The 22,959-nt window shown below is 39.1% G+C and overlaps 1 protein-coding gene across 1 annotated transcript in view; it reads right to left on the bottom strand.

Moving 5' to 3' along the window:
• Nucleotides 1-22,959, bottom strand: part of LOC124168207 — a 235,138-nt gene that overhangs the window by 28,971 nt on the left and 183,208 nt on the right. Inside the window, exons 2-8 of the mRNA XM_046546342.1 lie at nt 8,197-8,512; nt 6,540-6,613; nt 4,759-4,989; nt 3,440-3,573; nt 2,785-2,869; nt 1,853-1,948; nt 329-501 (exon numbers count right to left, since the gene is read on the bottom strand). Of these exons, the coding sequence (XP_046402298.1) occupies nt 329-501; nt 1,853-1,948; nt 2,785-2,869; nt 3,440-3,573; nt 4,759-4,989; nt 6,540-6,613; nt 8,197-8,512 (1,109 nt within the window). The remainder of the gene's footprint in view (nt 1-328; nt 502-1,852; nt 1,949-2,784; nt 2,870-3,439; nt 3,574-4,758; nt 4,990-6,539; nt 6,614-8,196; nt 8,513-22,959) is intronic.

Raw genomic sequence — 22,959 nt, 5'->3', positions numbered from 1 at the left:
TAAAGATTACCTATGTATTATACAAAAGTAAACCAAGCATCTAGGGTGCATTATTGATAAAATGTAGAAGATCAAATGAAGAAAAACAATAAAACATAAACCAAAATAATAAATTGAGTTTATGAACATAAAATATTAATTTAGCATGACATCTTTCACTTGCTCATAGGCTCACTTAGGCTCCAAATGCAAGCCCTTAACATCGGGCATAAATCTTAAATTGGAAGTAGAAGCAAGGGCTATTGTGGATATTTTTCATAAAATTCTCAAAATATTCATAAATAAAATGGCTAGTACATGTAAGTGGCTAAATTCAAGGCTGACTCACAAATTATTTGCTTGTAGGCATGGGCGTGAAGGTGGGCCGAGGTGAAGGCTCTTTTCACTCAGAACTTTGATGATGACCTCTTCATCATTTAGTTCTGAATAAGGAAGGCGTCCAAACTCACAAAGCTCCCACAGAATGACACCAAAACTCCAGATGTTCGCTGCAGTTGTCACCTATTGAAGAAAATAACATAATTCTAATGATGTAAGAGCCATAGGGATCATTTAACATGACATTCCAGCACCCTTTAATCAATGGGATCATTCAGGGAAAAAATTACAGCAGAATCAAGTAAAATAATCATAGGATACTGTTGATTTGAATTAGCATGAAATTTTAGGGATGCACGGTATTGTAGGCACTTGTTTCATGAGCTTTTCTTCCGTGTATTGTTATCTAAACTGTGAATTATGAAAGAAGACATGCCCGGGAAGAAAAGAACTTAGATATAAAAATTTAATGGAGAAGTAAAGCTCTGGAAAAGACACTGAGGTATATCTATAGAACAATTCAACTCGACTTCAATTACTGTGTTCATCAGTTAGCTATAGTTTTTCAGAAGAATAATAATACATGGCATTCTGTAAAGGCTAATTTTTTATAAACAATATAAAGAGTCATGAAGCTAATTTCTTATTAAATTCTCAATTTGATGTTTTACAAAATTTTATCTAAGAACCACCCTTTACTCATTACTGAATTAAATCTCACAATTTCATCATTTCAACTTAAAACCCCATCACAAAATGACACAGGCCAGTTAACTTATTTTTTAATTTTTAGGGCATACAAGCACCGTTTTACGGAATATAAAACTTCCACAAGCAAATTGATATTATAAATTAATTTACCAATAATTGGAATTTAAAAACATTTATACATCATCATTGAAATAAATTTTCATTCTGAAATCTGATTTAAACTCAAATTATCCTAAAATTCCAGGTAGATAGAAATCATTCATAAAAAATTGTTAAGAGGTAAAAAAAATCAAAACAGAAATGAGTACTTTGAAATGATTGAATTGCATCTGTCATTTTGAATGAAATGTTGGTAGTAAGACCAAGAGTGGCACCTGTATTGCAATGGAGAATCCACTCATTAAAGCTTCAGTAAGATGTAACATAATATACTTCGCATATTGATGGGAGCTTTCAGTGTTACTGGTATAATAGATAAAACATTTATAATTATAATAAATGATCCTAAAAAGAAGCTCGAAGAAAAAATTATGCATACTGCTGCTGAAAATACCATGACAGATAAAAGGAAGTAAATTTTTCCAGGCATCAGATCTAACACTGATCTCACCAAATTTCTCATCATATTAGGCAATGAATTAAACTCAAAAAGCAAAAAAACTGAGGGAATAAAATTATTGCTTGATTAATGTTTGATTTAGAGTCTTATATCTATTTTTTCAGTACATAATAGATATCACACCGTACCAAGATACTGCTCATTTCAGCAAAAAAGATAAAAAAAAAATTCATAAACAGGTCAAATGGCCATAAAACAACTAACCTCTTTTGTTTCTATTGTTGTATCTGTACAATGAAGGGTCTCAGGAGCACACCACCGGATGGGCAATGCAACATCATCTGCGCAGTAGTAATCCTCCTGTAATAAAGGAATTGTGAATGTTACATGTTTCAGTAACCAAACTAAAAGATAAGAAAAATATTTTAGGGCTGGAGATGAGTCAGCAGGCAAGGATGCATGCCATATAACATCCACAGCTTTACTCCATGGATCCAATAAAGAGGAAAAGAAAATTCACCTACTATATTCTATACTGACTTGGCTCACCATTATATTAGTCAATTCCTTAAATACCCTTAAATCAGGAGGATCAGAGGGGGGAATGGAAATGGGGATTGGGGAAAGTCAGGAGAGGCGAATAGCTCTTATTTAGACATTGAAGGAAGGAGAAGAGGGATGGACTGAAATGGAAGGTGGACTCAAAAACAAGGACAGCTACAATGCCAATACATACAAAGAACAAGTAGGCACGTTTGACGTCATAGCTGTTGTTGTTAATGCTGGGCTTCGAAGATAACAAAGCAATGATTCACACAAGTGACAAATAACTTTGAAATATACAGCCAGATGCAGAGATAAATAGATAGAGGCTCTTTTATCATATGAATTGGTGAACTTTCAAGATTCAATCGGTAAAATATACATATTCAAGATTTCTGGTGACATATTTAAGGCTGCAATATCATTGAAATGATGGAGCCTATAAGCATAGATAAAACGAGATACATACCTATTTTTCACAGACACATTTCATCTATGGGTTTTTGTTCATAACAAGGCCAATAGTCTAGGGAAGCCTTTTGAAGACTTTAACTAGTCCACTACATAATAAGCAAAATTATTCAGTATTAAGTGCTCAGCTTAATTATCACAGAGGGAAGGATATTAAATTTGAAAAATACATGGCCAGTTACCTTGAAATTATCAATGCTTGTTCCATAATCTCCAATCTTAACTGTGAGATCAGATGCCACTAGGCAGTTCCGAGCAGCCAGATCCCTGCATGGGTCCATTTCCATTGAGTTGATGGAAGAGAGCCACAGAAGAAATAATGTTACTCTAGATAATAATGATAATGATTATTTATCCAATTATATCATGCATCAATATTGGACAAGAGAAAAGCATGTCAAAATATAGACAAAAATATGCACCAAAATATGCTACATCAATATACAATAAATATTCATATTAATATGTATCTGTTATTGGAATCAATCATGTATTCTTCAATTTCTTTGTAACCATCAATGCTATAACATGTTTAATAATCTGAGTGTGCTTATTTTTATACGCATATTTGATCATTATTTGGAGAAAATTTTCAATTATAAATATATCATTGATTATTATAGCATCAAAAATTGTGCTGCCGGTAAGTAGGTATAGTTCCATGCTCGTGAAAAAACTCATCATTAGGTGGTAATGAATTTTCAACATTTTAGAATAATGCATCCTGGCCATCAAAGGTTTCCTCTATTTGAATTGGAAAAAATAATTCTGTATACAAAAACAAATGCTGCATGACAGAAGGGCTAAGGTAAATGGAGAATTAGAGTTTGCACTCACGTGTGAACAAAACCTCGTTCGTGCATATGCTGAAGACCAGCAGCAACATTGCATGCCATCCTGAGAATAACTCCTTGCATGCTCAGAGCCTCAGATGTGGCAAGGTTCTGAAGAAGGAATGTCTTCAAATCTCCCTGAAAGTTAGAAAAAAACACACCATGCTTTCATTTGATAAAATATTCCTAACTGGCAACCATAACTATACAGCACTTAATCAATATCACATTTCATTATTACGATCCATAAATTCATTTATGAAAAAACTATCGGATGTATTTTTATGAAGGATGGGTCAGTTTGGTTCTTGAGCTTAGAACTGGAATAGGAACCAGAGTCAAAAAGAATTGAAGCTGAATTAATCAGTGCAAAACCCAATTAGAAAATTTTCATAGAGCGCAATATCAATTTACATTACATATATTCTCAAAATACAGTACTGTTGTAGATACAATAACTTGTGAGATAATATGAAGATTTACTTTACGTAGAATTTTCCTGATAACCAAATGAAGTAGATAGGTAGATATATATGTAGGTAGCTTTTGACAGTTAGCCGATGAGAATAAAATGATTTAGAACAAAAATTGAAACACAGAAGCGAGAACCAATGCCAGGAACTCTACTGGAACAAACCGACATAAAACTAGTACCAACCCATCCTTAACTTAAATTCAAGTATTTATTTACAGGTGGGTCACTCCATGTCATATATATTTTAAACTTGCACCCCCCTGACTCTTTCCAAATATTGTAGATGAAGTAAACCCTTTTGATAAATGAAAGCATGACCCCTTTCAGGGTGTGAAAACAATTTTTAAGAAGTAAATAATTACATCAATGAAGATGTCCATGAATAGATATATAACCTTAAATTTACATAATTTCCCAAATTTTGGCACCCTGTCACATTTTTATCAATCGGAATACAACTGAAAATTATTAATTATTTTTTCATTGCATAAAAGTGTCACTAAATACATATATGTACATATCAAATTTGAAAGCAATTGGAGGGGCCAGAGTTGAGTGGTGAGTCTATATCACATGGAGTAAGAAATTTATTTGAGTAGAGACCAATGTAAAAAAAAGGCAATATTCTATCAATTAACAGAATCACCTGATATAAATGACAGACTCATGTTTTATTACTTGGTGGACTTTTTCATCATTTTAAATCATGTTAAAGGCAATTTTTTTTTTGCAATTTTCCACACACTAACCAAACTTAAACCGACCAACGTTTCAATGGGTAATGGTCACAAAACTTTGTCTGCCTTTCTGCCATCGTGAATCAAGTCAAATGAGAAAAACCAACTCACCGTAGGGCAGGCTTCTAAAATTATCAAGAAAGGGTCCGTTTCGAGGCATCTTCCTTTGAGTTGCAAAATATTTGGGTGTGGGGAGAGGTCTCGCAGGTATCTGACTTCGTGGAGGAAGTACATTTGGTCGGTGGGCGTGGCGTCCCCATGGAGGATTTTCACAATCACTCGGGTTGGAGGTGAGATCCCGTTCATCCCGTTGGAGAGTCCGAGGGCCTCCCCTTCCACAACCTTTAAGGAAAATTGAGAAGTCGTTAGTCACATGAAAATCATTCAAATGCTCACAATTTTCATGGGCAAAAACATTAAAAATTCACTTAACCAAGAATGGCTCACACAGCAACAAATCCATTGCAAGGAGGTGAGCCATGGGATCTTAATTATTTCCCCCAAAACTGTTAGTAAGATACAGTCTACAGTGTAACCCCTCCAAATGATCCCCGAACAAAGTGCAATTCTCCTCCCTACCAAGTAAATCCCCTAAAATTTTTTTTCTATCAACCCCATTAATCAACTTCAATACATAACATCATTAATGAAATGAAATATGAAATTTGAATACATCCTACTTAGGTAGATTACATGGTTGGGGGCATTTTTTGGGTTCCCACTCCATTTTCTTGGTACATATACAGTGCTAACCCTAAGTTTATCTTGCCAGTCACTTGCATCCAGCAAGCTAGAGCACCATGGTATAAATAATCACCCATCCAAACTTAGCACAGGCCTAATATTGCTTAACTTCTGTGATCTCATTGGCACGGGCGTGTCAATTTGACTAGGCCCTGGCCCAAATGAAGTCTAAATGGCCATGGAACTTGGTGGAATGTTATTGAGATTTTAGCTAAGAAAGAGTGGACCTCATTTTCAAATTGAAACCAATAATGATACTAGCAATGAAATACAGTAAACCTCCTTTACAATGGGTTCGACTTACTGTGGATTTGACATATAATCTGAGCACATATCATGCATGCTCCATATAATTTCAAATTTCACCATACAATGAGTCATTTTTTTGTAATGATACATATTATTTTTGACGAGAAAAATTCTAACAAAGCAACAATTACAAGTGCAGATGCTGTTTAAACTGATTTCAAGTCCGTAAATAATGTTGATTCAACATATGATGGAATTTGCTTAATGATCAGTCCTCCAGAACAAATTAAAGTGACGGTTAACTGCTTCAAGCTTTCATAAAGCAGGCATCTCCATAGTTTTTTTGATTTCATTATGATCTGTTACGTCATCACTCTAACATTTTAGAGTCAATGTAGTCCATGCATCAGAGATCAGGTCCAAAATACATAGAAACAGAAAATCATGAATAAATGGCAAAATTGAGAATCCATTAAGAAGGTCCAATGAAGCCAAACATGGATTATTTACACCAAGGGTGAAAAATGCCATGAAAAAATCATTTGGCTTGGCCATGATTTGAACCTATATCTCCAAGTTGCTGGTCCAGTGGGCAATCACCCAAATGCAATATATATGTCAACCATGCCATATTTTATCATGCCATCATTATGTATATGTTAAATTATCCAATTTGGTTTATTTTTGTAGCTTTGATACCTGAGCAAACTTATAATGGAAGTTATCAAAAAATAATTACATAAATTTATGCACTGACACCGCTGAGGCACCCATGTTTATGTAATCATAACGGTACATTTAATTATGCTATCAGTAACACCACCAAGCCATACTCTCCTCCACTGTAGAATTGTTTGGTATATTAAATTTTGCAATCCAACTTTAAAATATTGACTCACCCTTCCGAACCATCCTTTCCCGAATTCACACAGGTACTTGAGTTGACTCCTTGGGAAGTTAGCATGAGGATCATCTGAGGAATTGGGCCAAAAGACAAAGCATAAAAATCAAATACAAAGAAGATTTCATTTAATAGTTACACCATTTTAACATTAATATAAAATAAAGTAAAGAAAACATACATTTCTCATTTTCTACTACAAGCAGTTGAAAAATAGTGACTAAGAATTCAAGGACACCAGTAAGCACAGCTCTCTCATGAAGCTAGTATTATAAACATCTAATCAGTTTAAAAAATGATATCCAAGGCTAATTATAATCATATATACCAGGATAAAAATTGATTCAAACATATTAACATGACATATAACTCATCAAAAACAAATATACAATTATTACCATACACATGAATAGATTATTGATGCCAGAAAGAACTACATACAGATCTAGTTATTTTTGAATATAGGTCGCTACATATTATTAAGTTTACCAAAATACATTTTGGTATCTTCAGAGCTTGACCATATTTTACAAATGAATCACAACCAAAACTATTCAAAATCCTCACTAAAATTAAAATTTTAATGATTAAAAGTTTAAATAATAAAATTTATTCATTTTGAAAATTTCAAGTTTAGTGATGGGTTCAAAAAAGTTAGTTCCAGGTCAAATGTGAATTACCAGGATGGGTAATTCAGGTGCCTCACTCTGTCTGTTGGACAGGACATTAAAACAATGATTCAACCCGAAGGATGGTTTGCATAGGTGAGGATAGAGCTCACCTCAATCTAAGCTACAGGCATAGGAATAATTACACATTCAGGGTGGGGTTGACCAGTTCTATTTCCTAGACCACCTCGAATCACTGTTGGAGGTGCTGAAAGCCCTGGAGTACCTAATTTGCCAATGTGTCTTACGCATCTAGGATAGTAATGTAGTGATAGCATTGGCTGTCGAGCCACAGCATAAAATGAAGCAGAAAATGTCAAAAAAGGTTTCTCTGGGTATTGAAGAGGCATTTTGATACCTTGAGGCAATAACAAATAGCCGCTCTGCTACAGAGGGAGAATGTATTTTAAAGGCAGGACTTGTAATGCCCGTTGGGTGCAGTAGCCCGCTAGGAAGTGATGCGAGATTATTATCTTTGGTACTCCAAACATGTGGGCTGACAAAGGAGCTGTCAAAGGTGGAAGGTGTAAATGATTTTGAAGGGGAATTGTCGGCGATAAAATTCACTTGCATCAGCAAATCAAGACCATCATAAAAATGTAAGCATGTGGATGCTGTTTTGTGATATTTACACCAGTTCGTGTAGACTAAATTATTGGAGTTAGAAAACCGGTGTCTGCCTTATGGATGTTATTTGAAAATTTAATGTATTAATTCATTGTTTGTTTAAGCGATTAAAAACTTATAACAACAAATAAATTTAACTAAATTTAATGAGACCTAGATACCAACCTCCGCCATGCTCTCTTCAAACAATATCACAAACAAGGCACATTCATGCTCATCAAAATGTGTCCTCTAACTTTTCTTTTGAGGAGGGGAACTTTCCTATCGGGGCCCTTTGATAATGTTGCCCTAGGGCATTTTGGTAACCAGTCCACCCCTGCTAAACACACAACATGTTCAATCAATACAGTGCGGCCTTACCGAACCAGTCTTGCGCGGAGAGGCCGTGGGAGACGGCGTTATTGAAGGCCGCCGGTTTCTTCTGCGAGGGGCGACGTCGGCTGGCGGCCGATATGCTGTCCGGCGACGCGGCCGCCGAGGGCGCCGGTCGGGGGCGGATGTCAGGTAAGGGCTCGAAGCTCACGGGGCCCCCGCCGCCCCCAGGTCCAGTTGGAGGGGCCGCTGCCGCCGGTGGGAAGATGGTGAACTCGTTGCCGGGGGAAGAGCTGGAGGCACCCGGGTTGATGCAACCGCCACCCGTGGACAGGCTGTGGCTGGACCCGCTGTCCGTGAACTCCTGTGGAAAATAGGAACCAATGAGAGAGGGGTCAGTTACGCGAACGGGCAAGGCTATAATTATCACACAAAAAATGTTTTTGGAAGGGGGTTCATTTGAGGAGATAATACATTTCTTTGGGGTGGATTCTTCTGATGGCAGTAATTTAAAGACCCACTCAGTTATTCTAGGTTAGATTTCTAGATAGAAGAGGGTAGAGTTCACCCCAGACTCGTTCGCAGGGGTGTGAATTTCACACATTCATTTTTGGAGGGCCAGTTCCTTTCCCTATGTCACCTCGCCCTTCGACGATTGGTTATTTCGGGGTGTTCGAAGGATTCACCCGCGATATGATCCCAAAACCCTCCGTTAAGCAGCCCAATGCTCCACCCGCTGGGCCACACACATCTCCCAAATATTTAGAAGGGTTTGAATCCCTCCTAAATCCCCCGCTCGCTATGATATCTTATTCGTGTGACTCGGTAATGGTACACCGCTGGATAGTCCGCGGACATTTCCTTTGATATCATTATACATACTCGACCGGTTTTGGTCATAGGCGGATCTAGGGGGGGGGGGGGGGGGGGGGGGGAAACGTGCCCCCCAGAACCTTAAAAAATATGCAATATTTTTCATACGGTCCCATTATCATTGCGTTTGTTTTGTATTACGAGGTATCCTTATGCCTCCCCCAGAACAAAATACTGGATACGGCCTTACTAGTACCCCCCCCCAGAAAGAAATCCTGGACCCACCCATGGTTTTGGTATGTTCATAAGGATGACAGCAAACCGATATTATATTGAAATATCTACGAACAGCCACACACATGCATTTTTCTAGTCAACGCGTTTCAAGACACAAAGCTCTTAAACTATACCCAGCAAAATCCGAATATATTTAAGTGAATGGATAAAGGGCATCCCTAAGGACCCATTCCCTACTGTTCAGGGAGAAATAAATTTCGGAGGTGAGGGTTAGAGGTACGAGCCGAAGCTCTCTTATCCCCACCCCTGGCTATGTACAAGGTTGACCATCCCCCAAAAAGGTGACGACGCATTCCCACCATGAGGCACGCATGCATTTTTAAAATTACCGACAATTTTTCTAAAAATCCCCTCCAATTTTTTTCATCCCACCATCATCAACAGTCGTCAATCCTTAGATTCGTGTGACGCAGCTCTCCACTCAATTCTCCCATCGGATTATCTTATTCTTTACATCCTTCACGAACCTCATCCAACGCCTACCTCTGACGTTCTTTACTTTCACTTTTCAATCATCGATCTTCTATATTATTTGTACTGTATAGATACCTTTTTTCTCAACTTATACGCATCCAAACTCTACAAATGAGGTACCAAAATGCACAGAATATATCAGAGAACATGCGACGGCATACCTTACTTCCTAAATATTGCTATTGTTTACTAAAATTGGTTTTTAAATAAAAAAAAACAAAAAAACAAAAAACCGGTAAATATTCCTTACGTCAACGGCGCAAAAACTGATACATTTGTTCATTTGGAACAATATCTCGCATCCTTTAAATAACTTTTACCAAAATGCGGCTGATTCCAAATTCAAGTCTCCTGTTGATACCTATGAATGAGTCATCATGTGCGTTTAACAGAGGATAGTGTAATTACTTCCAATGTTGTGTTTCAAGCGGTCCTCTGACCTCAATTTGTACATGAACATTCCAATTAAATTTGTACATAAGACCCTGCCTTTTTTTCTACATTTTAAAATTAGAAACGCGCCTATCCCTCTGTGGACCTGCATTGAAAAGAGCGGGGGAAGCACGCTGGGAGCGGGCGCAGCACGCTCGTAATTTTATTATAACATCGAGTCTCACGATGAGGCCGATTAAAGTTTTCCGTTTTCTGCCTTAGGTTTTCAAGACTACTCTCCCACTTTTCTTAGAATTTCAGCATTTCTCACACGATCAATTCATTTGATCTTCATCATTCTTCTACAACACCACATTTCTTAACCTTTCGTCAGGCGCAATATTGGAATTGCTGAGTTAAGGCGCAATGTGCCTGACAGGCATAGATGCGAAAAAAACATTAACTCTTAACATTGCTCAGTGGTACACCTAGAAAGTTTAAAGTAAAATTATTAATGCAGTCAAATACTTACATGATGTCTTTCGTGCTATGCAAAGACCCCTTTACATGACGTCATTCGACCCCGGACCGATCCAGCGAAGTGAGATTTAACGTGATCTTTAGGCTATCAAGTATTATTATATACGTAATGTATTTTATCATGTGAATAGAACAATATCAGTTTCTTTTATTTTTCTACCTTTTTCATATAATAATGCTTTTCTATTGCTTTATTATGCCATTATTTCATTTATTTATTTAATTCCCCCTTCCCCGTAAACAGCTCAGAACGGCTTTTCAACGGGTGTTTCAACATTAACAATGGAACATCACAAACATCCATGACCTGAATAGGGACCACCTACCCAGGCGGGATTCGAACCCGCGACCTACGTATTCGCAGGCGTGGACTTTACCTCACCGCCACCGAGGCCGGCAAGTCAAATACTTAGTTAGCATTTTGCTCACTTATGCTGAATATTCCGCCACTGATCTGTCGGCATTAATGCGAAAAGCAAAAGGCTGCATAATGGATGTCTAAACAAATAGCTATTAGCAAATAGCTATTAGCAAATAGCTAGGGTCTGTGCCGCCTAGTGACACGGAAAACTCGCGGTGTGCCTGTCTGATCCATTGCGCCCGACGGATTAAGCTTCCAACCTTGATTTCTCCGTTGCTGTCATCGTCCATGCCTCACTATCATAAAGAAGCATGTTCCAAACGTAGGTACTAAAAAGTTGCTTACCAACTTCAAAGCACACAATAATGTCCCGTTTAAAACAACTTAACAAGGCGTTACTAATGAGTTGACCGCTTGAGAAGAGCGGATATTAGTTCACAACAACTTAAAGACTGGCTTAACACGGCTTGGAATGGTCATTAGTTGGAAAAGATCAAATATCTCTCGGAAGTAGCCAGTTGTTAGGAAATCAATGATATCTATCTTCAGCCATTTGAAATATTCGAAGTTCTCCGACATCTATTTCACGGTCCGAGCTTTGAATGGGGAATATTTCAATGATAGATCTGGGGGGTATTAAGTCAAGTTACGCCAAGCTAAGTTGCTGTGAATGGGGCTTTATTATTTCCTTGAGCCTCGAACGCACGATCATTTTTTCCATCCCTTTCGAGGGATAGCCCCAGCGATCGCTCCAATGATGGCGGAAAAAGTGACTGTTTCCCGCGATGGCTCCAGGGATGGAAATTCCATTCCTTTTTTCCATCCCTAGGCACGTCCGTGAAACCATCGCTGGTACCTCCTTCAAGCCAATCAGAACGCGCGCCCGCTAACACCGATTATAACGCTACGTTTGGATTTTAATTGACTGACAGTTGTAAATACGAAAAAAAAACAGAATAAGCGAAGGCTTTGAGGACGGTGGGAATGACCTAGTGATTAAAAAAAATGATGGGTCAAGCGATCACTCTTAAGGTCCCTGGCAACCTATCGCTGGAAAGATATCATTCTGAGGGACGAAAAAATGATCACGTGATTCAGGCTTCAGGCGCAACTCGCGCCATCATCCCTGAGGGCAGGGGCGCTGCTAAGAATTAAGACTAGGGGGGGGGGGGGGGGGGTTTAAGCGCAACTAATACCAGGGGGTCTGCAATATTTTTAGCATTCAAGCTGTTTACCGCCAGCTGCCCCCCGCTTGATACGCCCATGTATCAATTTCTAACTAACTAACTCTGTTTAGCACACGAAGGCAGCGGAGCAGCCAGGAATTAAGGCTAGGGGGGTTTTAGGAGAAACTAATACAGGGTTAGGGGGGTCTGGGGGTTATAGAATACCCGCAAGGGTAAGCTGGAGGAGCGGGGGCCCTACCCCAGAAAAAAAATTAAGATAAATGGTTCGAAATTGTGAGTTTCATGGCTTTCTGAGGGATATATTATTAATCCTTACACTATTCTATAAGTAATTTTAATCCAATTAAGCAAAATGAATTAAACTTAAAAATTTCCCTGAGCTCTGGGAGGGGGGTTCTATCTCCCAAACCTCCTCCCCCTCCCGGTGCCACTGCCTGGGGTTGGCCCTGGCTTTGTGCATACTGCTATGTAAGTGCTACGCACGCAGGCATGACCACATCACCGTCTCCTCAGACACGACTCCCTCAACGATAACAATCGCTCGGTTCCGCAAATACTGATTTTTTATTTCGACATTTTTCTTCAATATGTGCGGATATAAAAGCAAAGGGTTGAACGACCCCGACAGCGCGTGCTGCACCCGCACGACACGTGAAGGACACTCTATTGAGAACAACTTCTGGACGAACCACGGAGCAGGGTCCGGATGGGCTGTGGGGTATGAGACAAAAGGGGCGGCTGTGTCGATAGCGAGAGGAAAATAAACGAACGCGACCAAGATACGCCGCGGCTGTTTACGAGATCCTAGATTTCAAATCTCCCTCCCAAAATCTTGGTTTCACCGCACTTTTTACGATAAACATAGTAGTGTACCTGGATCAATTAGAAATTTAGAAAGCCTAAGCGATCGAAGGGAAAAATTTAGATTAAATCTTTTGAGGAAATTTCAAGTAGAGTACTACTTTCCTGATGTTCAAGTCAGTGGCGTAACTAGGCATATGCTTTGGGGGGGGGGGGGGGGGTATGGCTTGGCCTGAAGTGGCGACTCCATCCCCCCAGGCAACAGGGGAGAATTTTTGAAAAACGACATGGCTGAAAATACATTTTACCTCATTTTGGCGCTTAAAATTTAACTTTAATCAGATGCAGTTATTATACGTCAAAACTCGATAATAGTTAAAAATTTTTTTTTGTCTGAGGCTTTGGGGGGGATTTATCTCCTCATCACCCCGATAGTTACCCCACTGGTTCAAGTGATTTTGGGAGAGCCAAATTTCTATAGTAGATACGATCATATGAATAAGTTTAGGGAAATAGACTGCAGAACCAGATTTAAGATGTCGTTTTTCCGCGTACAATAAGGGAACATAATACTTGCTATAGTTTAGCTCTAGGATAGCTTTACTCGGAATATGTAAAAATAATTTATGCATGTGTAGTAAATAAGATCATTTAACTTCTTAATATCATATATGTACTGAATTTACACAATGTAAAAGCCTGACGCTATTTCAAATTTTATGGACCTTTCTCGCGCACGCATATACCCTATTCGAGGGAGTAAGCATCAACCACCTCCCACGCCACCCATCACCAATACCACCCACTTAAAACTGTCTTCAGAAATGCGTAATCTTCCCGCATCACGTGACCGTGCCACGCCGTAACAGGAGATCGCAACGAGACGACGCGGTTCCTGAGGGGTGTACGGGAGAAGGAGGCGGTCGGTCCCCGGAGGCCATTAATATCCAGTGGAGGCTCTTAAAGAGGGCGCCGACGCGATTTATCGCAAGACGGGGAAACGAAAATTCATGGGGCGTAGGAAATTCGAAACAACGGATAAAGCACACACACATGCGAAAGTTGCAAACGAGAGAAAAACGAAATCCAACTGCCTGAAGGGAGCAACGGGCGTAGGAGTAAAAAAGGTCGTCGTTTTTGGATGTCACTCCACGAAAAGTGTCACTGAGAGAATAAGCGCTTGAGAAATAAAAGACATGTAACGCACACGAAAGGGGCTAACATAAATGGCAGTGAAGGCGCCCCAACTAAGGGGCATTTCCCAGATGAAGAACTTTGCTCCAACATAATTAATATTTTGGAACGATTCCTTCACTCTAAGATTTGATCGATTAGTATAAATTAACATTTTTTGAAAATTCCAAAGAGAACTGAAAATATGATAGTTTACATTATGGTTCAAATATAAGTACAAAAATAAAAAAGAACGGACTCCGTATTGGGTATGCAAGCTGACGTTTAATATCGATAAACAACGAGGTCAAGTGTTCAAGCGCAATCAAAATTTAATTAATTTTAATAATTAATTATAAATTAACGAGACCTTCAATCGACGAAAAATATGAAATTTACCTTTTTTGACTGCTACAGGGTTTTTTTTTACTTGAGACCCCTACTCCCACAAAATGAGGAATAATTTTAGCATTCAAGCTGTCTACCTTCCGCTGCTCAGAGCTACCGTAAAACTTCATATTTCCACTGTAATATTCATATTTACACTGTCGTCCATGTTAATTTTATTTCGACTTCACACTCAATATAAATAAAAAAATATCACGGGGTGTGCTAAGATAAAATTAATAATCCAAAACTACATTGATTTGGTCTCCTCTACCCCGAAAATATATATTCTGTACGCTGTTAAACTGGAGAATGTAGAGATGGTCAGTAGCTCTCCTTTATCTGCCCCTCAGTAACAAATAGAGCGAAAATATTCTAATTCCTTCAATTGATACGGAAGCACGGTCATATAAATTGCGCACGAACAAGATGTCATAATAGAAATGTGATGAGCGAGTCCAACGCCAATTACATCTAAATATTATAGGGATCCCCTTCCCATTCCGCGGTCATATAGGAGCCATGGAGTATTTGCGTTTTAAGGAACCATGCCAATTATGTAATTAACGACTTAACAGCAAATACAAGTATTTTCGTGAGATGATTTTAAATAAACACAGTTGGCGTGCTTAATTTAAGAAATACAATTTCTTAGCACGCAATTTCATTCTTCTTCCCTAGTATCAATCCTCGGATTCAACTGCAACAGTCTTCTTCTCTATCCGATTAGTAGCCAATCACTTCTCAATCACTTCACTGTAAGATTGTCATCAAATCTCCTTCCTCAACTGTTCTTTTTAGTCCAGACAAAGGCCTATCCTTGTAGGTTTTCCCTCCACTGCACCTTCTAGCAATGTTTTAACAAAGATTTCATAAAAGAGAAAATAGCTAATCCAAGTTTTCCTTCTCTTATTTAGCATTCTAATTAGACACTGTATTTCCCCTATACTTTTAAAAACCTCCTCGTTCGTGTCTCCTTCCACCAAAGGTATTTTCAGTATTTTCATGCAACACCATGCTTCAAAAGTCTTTATTCTTTACATACCTACATCTCTTACTGAGTGTCCAGGACTAACTACCACAGAGCAGGACGCTCCATACGTAAGTCCTCACAAGAGATTTCCAAATCCCTCAATTAAGGTTTGCTGTCGTTTGTTCTTCTCGTTTAAGGCTAACTTTGCCTTGTTGATGTGGCTTATTATTTCCTTCCTACTCCACCCATATGATGTTATGAGATAATGTCATTATTGTGACCACAAATATTACGAAAGAGTATTCTCAAGTCGTTCTCTAATTGTGTTGCCACCCACCGTGCACTTAAATGGGTTTACGAAAGTCCCCACACGCGTCGCTGACGGACAAGTTGATCCGAGTTTCACTAGGAAGTGAGATATAATAAGGGATGTTAACCAGCAATTACATTCATGATGTGATCTATCAAATTCATTACTTTTCAAAGTTATTACTCGCAATGACAAACATTATACGGCAAAATATTGGAAAAAGGTGGATCACATTGCACTCATTACAGCGCCACGGACATTTTTGAAAACCGATTAAAATGCGACCGAAATGGCAACAGAATCACTCTTCTATGGATTGGAATTGGGTCTCATCCACGCAATCCCCTTGATTTTGTCACAAAATTACTAAGATCCATGAAGTGGAATTGGCCGCGTGATACCGATCCCTGGAGCATTGCGCACGTGGAAACGAAACTATAGGCAATACCGTAGTTATAAATCTGTGTGGCATGCAGATGGCACGTGGGAGGGTGTTTGGTGTTGCCCCACGGCATCAGGGGGGGTTGCTGCCCCCCGGAGTCGCACCGATCGATAGAGGGGGTGGGGAGAGAGTGGTGCATTCGGCGCATTCCCGCTCCCCCTCTCCCCAACTCAAGCCCCTCCTCGAAGTGCGTTTCGGATGCCGGAAGGAGAGAGTGGCCGACACCTTATTGCAGAGGTCCACGCTACAAGTAACACTGTACGTATTTTTTTAAACTCGCTTCAGAAAAAGGCTGATTTTGGTACGCAATACAGGCGGAAGCAGCATAGCTTTGGTAGAAATCTACGAAAGAAAGTGAATCAAGTATTAACGACTATTTGTGTAGTATTTTAGGTCCTTGAGGCCGGAGAAAGCCTGGGGAAGACAATACGTAATTCTTTTTTTTCCACGATTTTTCTTAACTTGCTTCGTCTGTTTCATGCATAGAATCTTGTAATTTATTTTCAACTCACTTTCCAACGTCGAATTGTGCACACTCGCTTCCTACTGATGACAATCCACTACATATTCAACAATCAGATAATCATACATTTGATTAAGTTTCCAAATAGATGGCGTTAGTTGAAAATTGTTGGCAGATATTTACAGCTACATATTATATACATATTGCACAGCTCTCGTTAAAGAAGTATCTGCCAAATATCTCTGAAAAAATCGCACTCACTTCAATGGTGACAATATTTTTTCTAAGATTTCTGATTAGATTTCTTAAGAAATCACAACTTTATCCTGTGATTTACAGTTTTCCAGTTATATATGGTATCTTTCCTTAGTCATTGTAAGTAATAGTGTCCGATCTTGGAATTTCATCCGAATAAACGTAACTGTAGTTTGTATGTTTTTATTGACTGTTGTGTTTTAATATTTAATCGATTTAACGAGTTGTAAACCCCTATTGTCTCATTTATGTAGAGGTGAGTCGTAATATTGAAATGCGAAATGGGAAATTACTTGTATTCCTTTTAATTTTGAAACAGCCGTCATCTGTCTGTCGCCGCGAAATTCGGTATTAGAAGCGGTGGCTCGCTCGGCATGAGTCCCTGACGTCATCAACTAATCTGTGGCAGGGTGAAGGTCGTCGACTTTTCGCCATTATTATCCCGAGAAGTAGGCGACGCACAGTGGGCGGAAATCGGAAAAGCCGGACAAAATTACAATATGGCTTTTTTTGAGTTATAGACTTGAAACTTCGCAGGTATACTAAAAAATGATTGAAGTTTATGGATATGTACTTTATTTGGCATAGGTCTTACCCGTTACTGTGATACAGAGGCTCAAACGTCACAAATTTCCATAAAAAATCCCGTCTTCAATTTTCTCTGAAAATCTTCCAAAGTAAGCAGATGGCGAAGTTATGGATGGATTCTTGCGGAATAAAAGACCACATAATCTGTTGGCATAGGGTTTTTTCTTTAATTTCCCGTAATCTTAAAGAATATTAGCGATAAATTCTTTCCGTGCAGTTACAAAATGGCGGATACTGTTTTTCAACAAAGTTTTAGATTTAGGTAGAGTTTCAAATGGGTTTTCGGCAAAGTCACGCGGAGTAACTTATATGAGAGCATTCTTTGAAGATTTCTTGAGGTGTTTATGCAGTTATCTTTGAAATAAGTTTGCTTCGCCGGAAATCACATTGATTTTTCGATGGCGCGGCAGGGTTCGTCTCCGCGCGACGGGAGTTGGATTGGCTGCGACGCGGTAAGGTTATTGAAGCTGTATGGGTTTTAACGCTCAGCATTCACCGTTTTCATATTTTGCTTCAAGACACCGATTCTCAAATGGCCTATGGTGAAGACAGTGGAGGTTTTTCAGCCGATGTAAGTGCACGTTTCATTGAAGTTCATTTCGTTTTCTTTGGATACGATCGAAGACCATACTTCTATTAAAAGCGTTCAAACCTCGAAAAAGTGAATTGTTTTCCTGGGACTCATACAAAAATACCTACCAGAAAGATACCAGCTGAGACTCTTACACTTTCTTTACTATCCGATCCCTGACCCCCAGGATTCTACCGCGAAAACGGTCGTTTATGACACCGCGGAGGGGAGCCTTTGACCGTCTTAACGGGGTATTTCCACGGGAACTTCTAGCTAGAAGACGGGCGTTTTTATGGAAATTTGCTCACGTTTGAGCCTCTGTATCACAGTAACGGGTAAGATCTATGCCAAATAAAGTACATATCCATAAACTTCAATCATTTTTGAGTATACCTGCGAAGTTTCAAGTCTATAACTCAAAAAAAGCCATTTTGTAATTTTGTCCGGCTTTTTCCGATTTCCGCCCACTGTGCGACGGATCGAAAAACAGAATATAAAGAAAAAATAAGTCTCTTTCATTTTCAAACATCACAAACGACAATAATAAAAAAACTGATGTAAGAGCCAATTAAACCTAAAGATCGGTAAATAAAAAAATGCAGAAAATTTAAAGTCAGCACTTAACGAAAAACTAGCTTTCCACCGAGGGGAGTTTATATTTTCTTCCAAGGTGGCTTCCAAGAAGAATAATATACGCACCTTGATTTTCTTCCATATTATGGTTAGAGCTTACTAAACACGGATGAAAAGCACTTGAAACAAATGACTACGACACGGCGCGTTCTCAAATTTCACGCAAATTTTCACGTTCATTTCAAATCCACCAAACCCTAATTTTTCCGTAAATGTAGCCAAATTCCTAGGTAACTTTATATTGACGCATGGGTACTCGAATATCACGCTTAGAGCCCATCAGGATAATTTATTTCTATCTTTTTTTTCTAGAAACTGGCCTTAAGGATAACGTGCCCTTAAAAAGGAAACTGATTTTATCGCGTACCTATAGAGGCGGACCAAACTTAGTAGCGGGGTCGGAATACTTTATCCTCATGTCACAGAAATACTCTGTTAAGTCCTTGAGTGCATGCAGAGTGTTTTGTGCTCCTTTCACAACAATAACATAAATAGTAGATAAATAGTTTTTTTTAAACGTGGAATTTCCTCCGAAGTCCCCGATCTCTCTATTTTTTTTCAATATAGTTGGCAACACCAGCTGCAGAGCGTGCCATCGGAGGAAGGGCATAAGTTACTTCCTCCGTCCCTTTCCTCAGGGGCTCTTAGTGCACGCCTCACTCTCCACCTGCATTGGCTGCCCTGTGGGGCCCTCCTCTTCGATCGGAGGGCGAGGGAAAAAACCTTGGCTGCTGTCGCCGTCATGTGTTTGCCGCCGCGAAATTGGCGAAGATGCGGGATCAGTTCTTTCTTTCTTCGGGCTCACTCGCTCGAGTTTTTTCTTCCCAGGGCCTCAAAAGCCTGAATCACACGATCATTTTCTCTCCATCCCTTCCGAAGGATGTTTCTAGTGATACGGATCCCCATCGCTTTTTCCATGGTAGAGCACTTCCCTTTTTCTAGGTATCTAAGAATACTCAATCAGGACGCGAATCCCCAAAGAGTGATTGCAATGCCACGTTCGGCTTTCAGTGAAATGAGCGTGACAGGACATTAAGGAAGTAATGCGGAAATTAACAAGGAAAATGATGCAAAAATAGACGGCAAGACGATAGACTGTCCCGTAATCATTTTCAAGGTCCAACATAAGCATTGATATCTCTAAGATGTACAGGAAAAATGAAGAGATTCAGGCTTTCAAGAAAGTAGAATTATCACAAATGGTTTCAAACAAATGTTAATCAATTCGCTGCAGTAGATATATAACTCCAATCGTCCAATAGAAGCCGGATTGCCGTTTCCCCTTCCTTGAACATACATGCCTCACTAAAGATTAAAACGATAGTACGAAAAATGGTAATGTCTTTGACATAGGAAAAAGCTAATGTATGAGTAAGAGAGCTCCTTAAAATGCCGGACGGTCGTCAACTCCATCTGCAGCTGTGATCATCACCCACTCTGTAGTCAACGAATCGCCAGAAGAATTCACCCTGAACTCATTCAGGATGTGAACCAACTTTACAGTGAATGCAAACAGAGGGCTAAGTTGGCAGCTCAGTCCCAAATGCCAGTGGCCAACACAGAAACCATGAGACTTGCGATAAAAATGCCATATTTCGCTGAGAAATAGGAAAAGTTAATCAATGAATGCCATAAAAATACAACGCAAATCCAGATACTTATCCTTTTTTCACGAGTGTTATTTTCATGTCAATAACATTTTGACAATAGCAATTTTCTTCACTTCTTTAAGTCGTGGAATAGTACCTCGTGATGTCTTAGATTTTTCGTGAAGCACTTTTCATAAAGCCAAGGTTACAGAATTGTATACTTGACTCATCGGGGCATTTGCACCAACGATTTTAAAAAGGCATGGTGAAGGATTACTGACCTCCGCAATAAATAGGAAGTACTTCACACAGGACCAAATAGCTCCACGAATGACAAAAATTACGACAAAAACAAATTTACCGCTCCTAGTTGTCGGATTGTCAAGTACGGAATCCGCTCGTGAGATATTTTCCCGGACGAGGAAAATTTAGAGTGGGATGGGTGAGAGATCACGTGAAATGGGTCTTTTACGTTTCAATCTTGGATCCTTACGCCAATATTGAAATGTGAAAAATAGCCAAGCCAAGAGCCAAAAATCACTCATCTCTGTCTTTACTCCGAGGGAACTACTTGAAGATTGAAAAATGTAGTGAAAAATTGAAAGAAAGGAACTACTTCGCACTCGTCAGACCGCCTATCCAATTCGCGGCTACAATATGGTATCCGGCGCAGAAAGAATTAATTCGTAAATGTAATAAAATTCAAAGGAAAACTGTCCTATTCATAAAACATTCTACGAGTTAACAGATTGAGTTACAAAGATTTAACACGAATTAGGCTCCTATCCGCTATAGAGTCACAGTCTACGAGATAGACTTAGATTGATTGAGCAATTAAGAATATAAATCTTTGCGGGCGACACAGAGAACATCAACTTAGCTCCTCAGAATGTTTCCAATATAAGTCAGACAGAAACGATAAAATAAAGAGAGATATTTTTCCGAACTGGGAGGTGTGGGAATACGTTTACCCTTGAACAAGAAAGTGCTTTCAAAACGTTGAGTATATTTTATAAAAGAGGGTCATAAAATTAAACTACGCCCATGCAGGGGTACGTTAAGAATAAATCTCGGTACGATCGTTCCAAAACCTAACGTCGAAATCTTATAACACTCATACCGATACAATTCTCATAAAATTTACTTCAACTCCCGAAGGAAATAACAGAAATCAGATATAAATCCAGGTTCCTTGGCAAATTCAGAGCCTGGCTGCAGAAGAATATTGAAATTGTTTTTAAACCTCTTGGCTTAGGATTGATTTGATAAGTAATTAAAGTATCAATAATTTTTTTTGTTTTAACGATTTAAATTTAGTTGTTATTGTGCAACGACTCTGATATTTTTGTAATGGTGAACACTTTTGTGTATCGAATGGCAATTCCACCAAGAGTGTGCTCTTCTGACGTGATTGTTTTCATTCTATTATAGCTGATGCTTATTATATGCAATGAAATATGTAAATGAATGAAATAAAGCCATATATTATATTAATTAAATAAATACAGGTGGAACTCAGAAAAATCATTCCAAATTTGCGCCTTTATTCCTTTTCTTTTTTTTTCGAAAACGGCATGTGTCCTGGTGGTGGTAGTATGGTCAAATGCTTATTGAAGAGGCTCGCGGGGTGGTAAGTTTGTGGATGCAGGAAATCAGACGACGGAAGTAGGGTCAAGGACGGGTCGAAGCGACTCATCAACTCAAGTGGTTCCGACCAAGCAGTTATTCCCATTAGAGAGAAAGCTCTAGTTGTTCGCCTTCCCCCGGGATTCTTGCTCTCCCAATGTGACCGAAGGATATGGCTAGAACACCCAGGAGCACGGTTTTGGAAGAGTTTACTCTGACCTGAAATCCCAGTTTAATTCACCGATTCCGTAAATGGACGCTAAAATGGATACTCATGGGAGTTGAAATCTTTCCATCATCCCCGGTCAATGGGTAATACCCAGTTTTACAACGTAACTTCTTACGCCTATGGTCATTGACTATCAAAGTAAATAACAGCGACTGTAATCGCATGATTAGTCCTTGCTCTATTGGACAATAACCTCAGAGGCAGGTAGTAGAAATACGAATTGCAAGACATTTTGAACTCGGTGTAGTACTGCAGAATTCTTTCACGCTGTCTGGCACTCAAAAATACAACATGAATATGGGGTCGTTCATTCAGATCCGATACACATCGCAAATCGTTAAAATAATTCAGCAGATGGAAGGGGAAAATAAGTTACAAAGGAATAAACAAAAACCTTCCTCATTCAGCCTTGCTCTCATAAGTTTAAAAAGAAGAAAAACGTGAAAGTTAAGTTTCAAAAGTGGGTGACGTCATTAGAGTTCCAGTTCATCAACTCGTTCAGGGAAAACCCCTCATTAAAGAAGGAAACCACTCAAAATAGAAATAACAAAGCAAAGTCACTTGAAGCCGATGGGCTTCGCGGAGGAGTAACGGATAAACCGAAGATGTAGGGAAAAACGGTGCTCCGCTCGGCATGAGCTCGTGATGTCATGAACTTATCTACGACAGGGTTAATCAGTCATCGATTTTTCACCGCCAATAACTTGAGACGTAGGCAAAGAATCGA

Source organism: Ischnura elegans, chromosome 1 (genome assembly GCF_921293095.1).
Source record: "Ischnura elegans chromosome 1, ioIscEleg1.1, whole genome shotgun sequence".
In the NCBI taxonomy this organism is placed as follows: domain Eukaryota; kingdom Metazoa; phylum Arthropoda; class Insecta; order Odonata; family Coenagrionidae; genus Ischnura; species Ischnura elegans.
The sequence above is the reverse complement of the archived record's forward strand: the minus strand, read 5'-3'. Positions and strand labels throughout refer to the sequence as shown.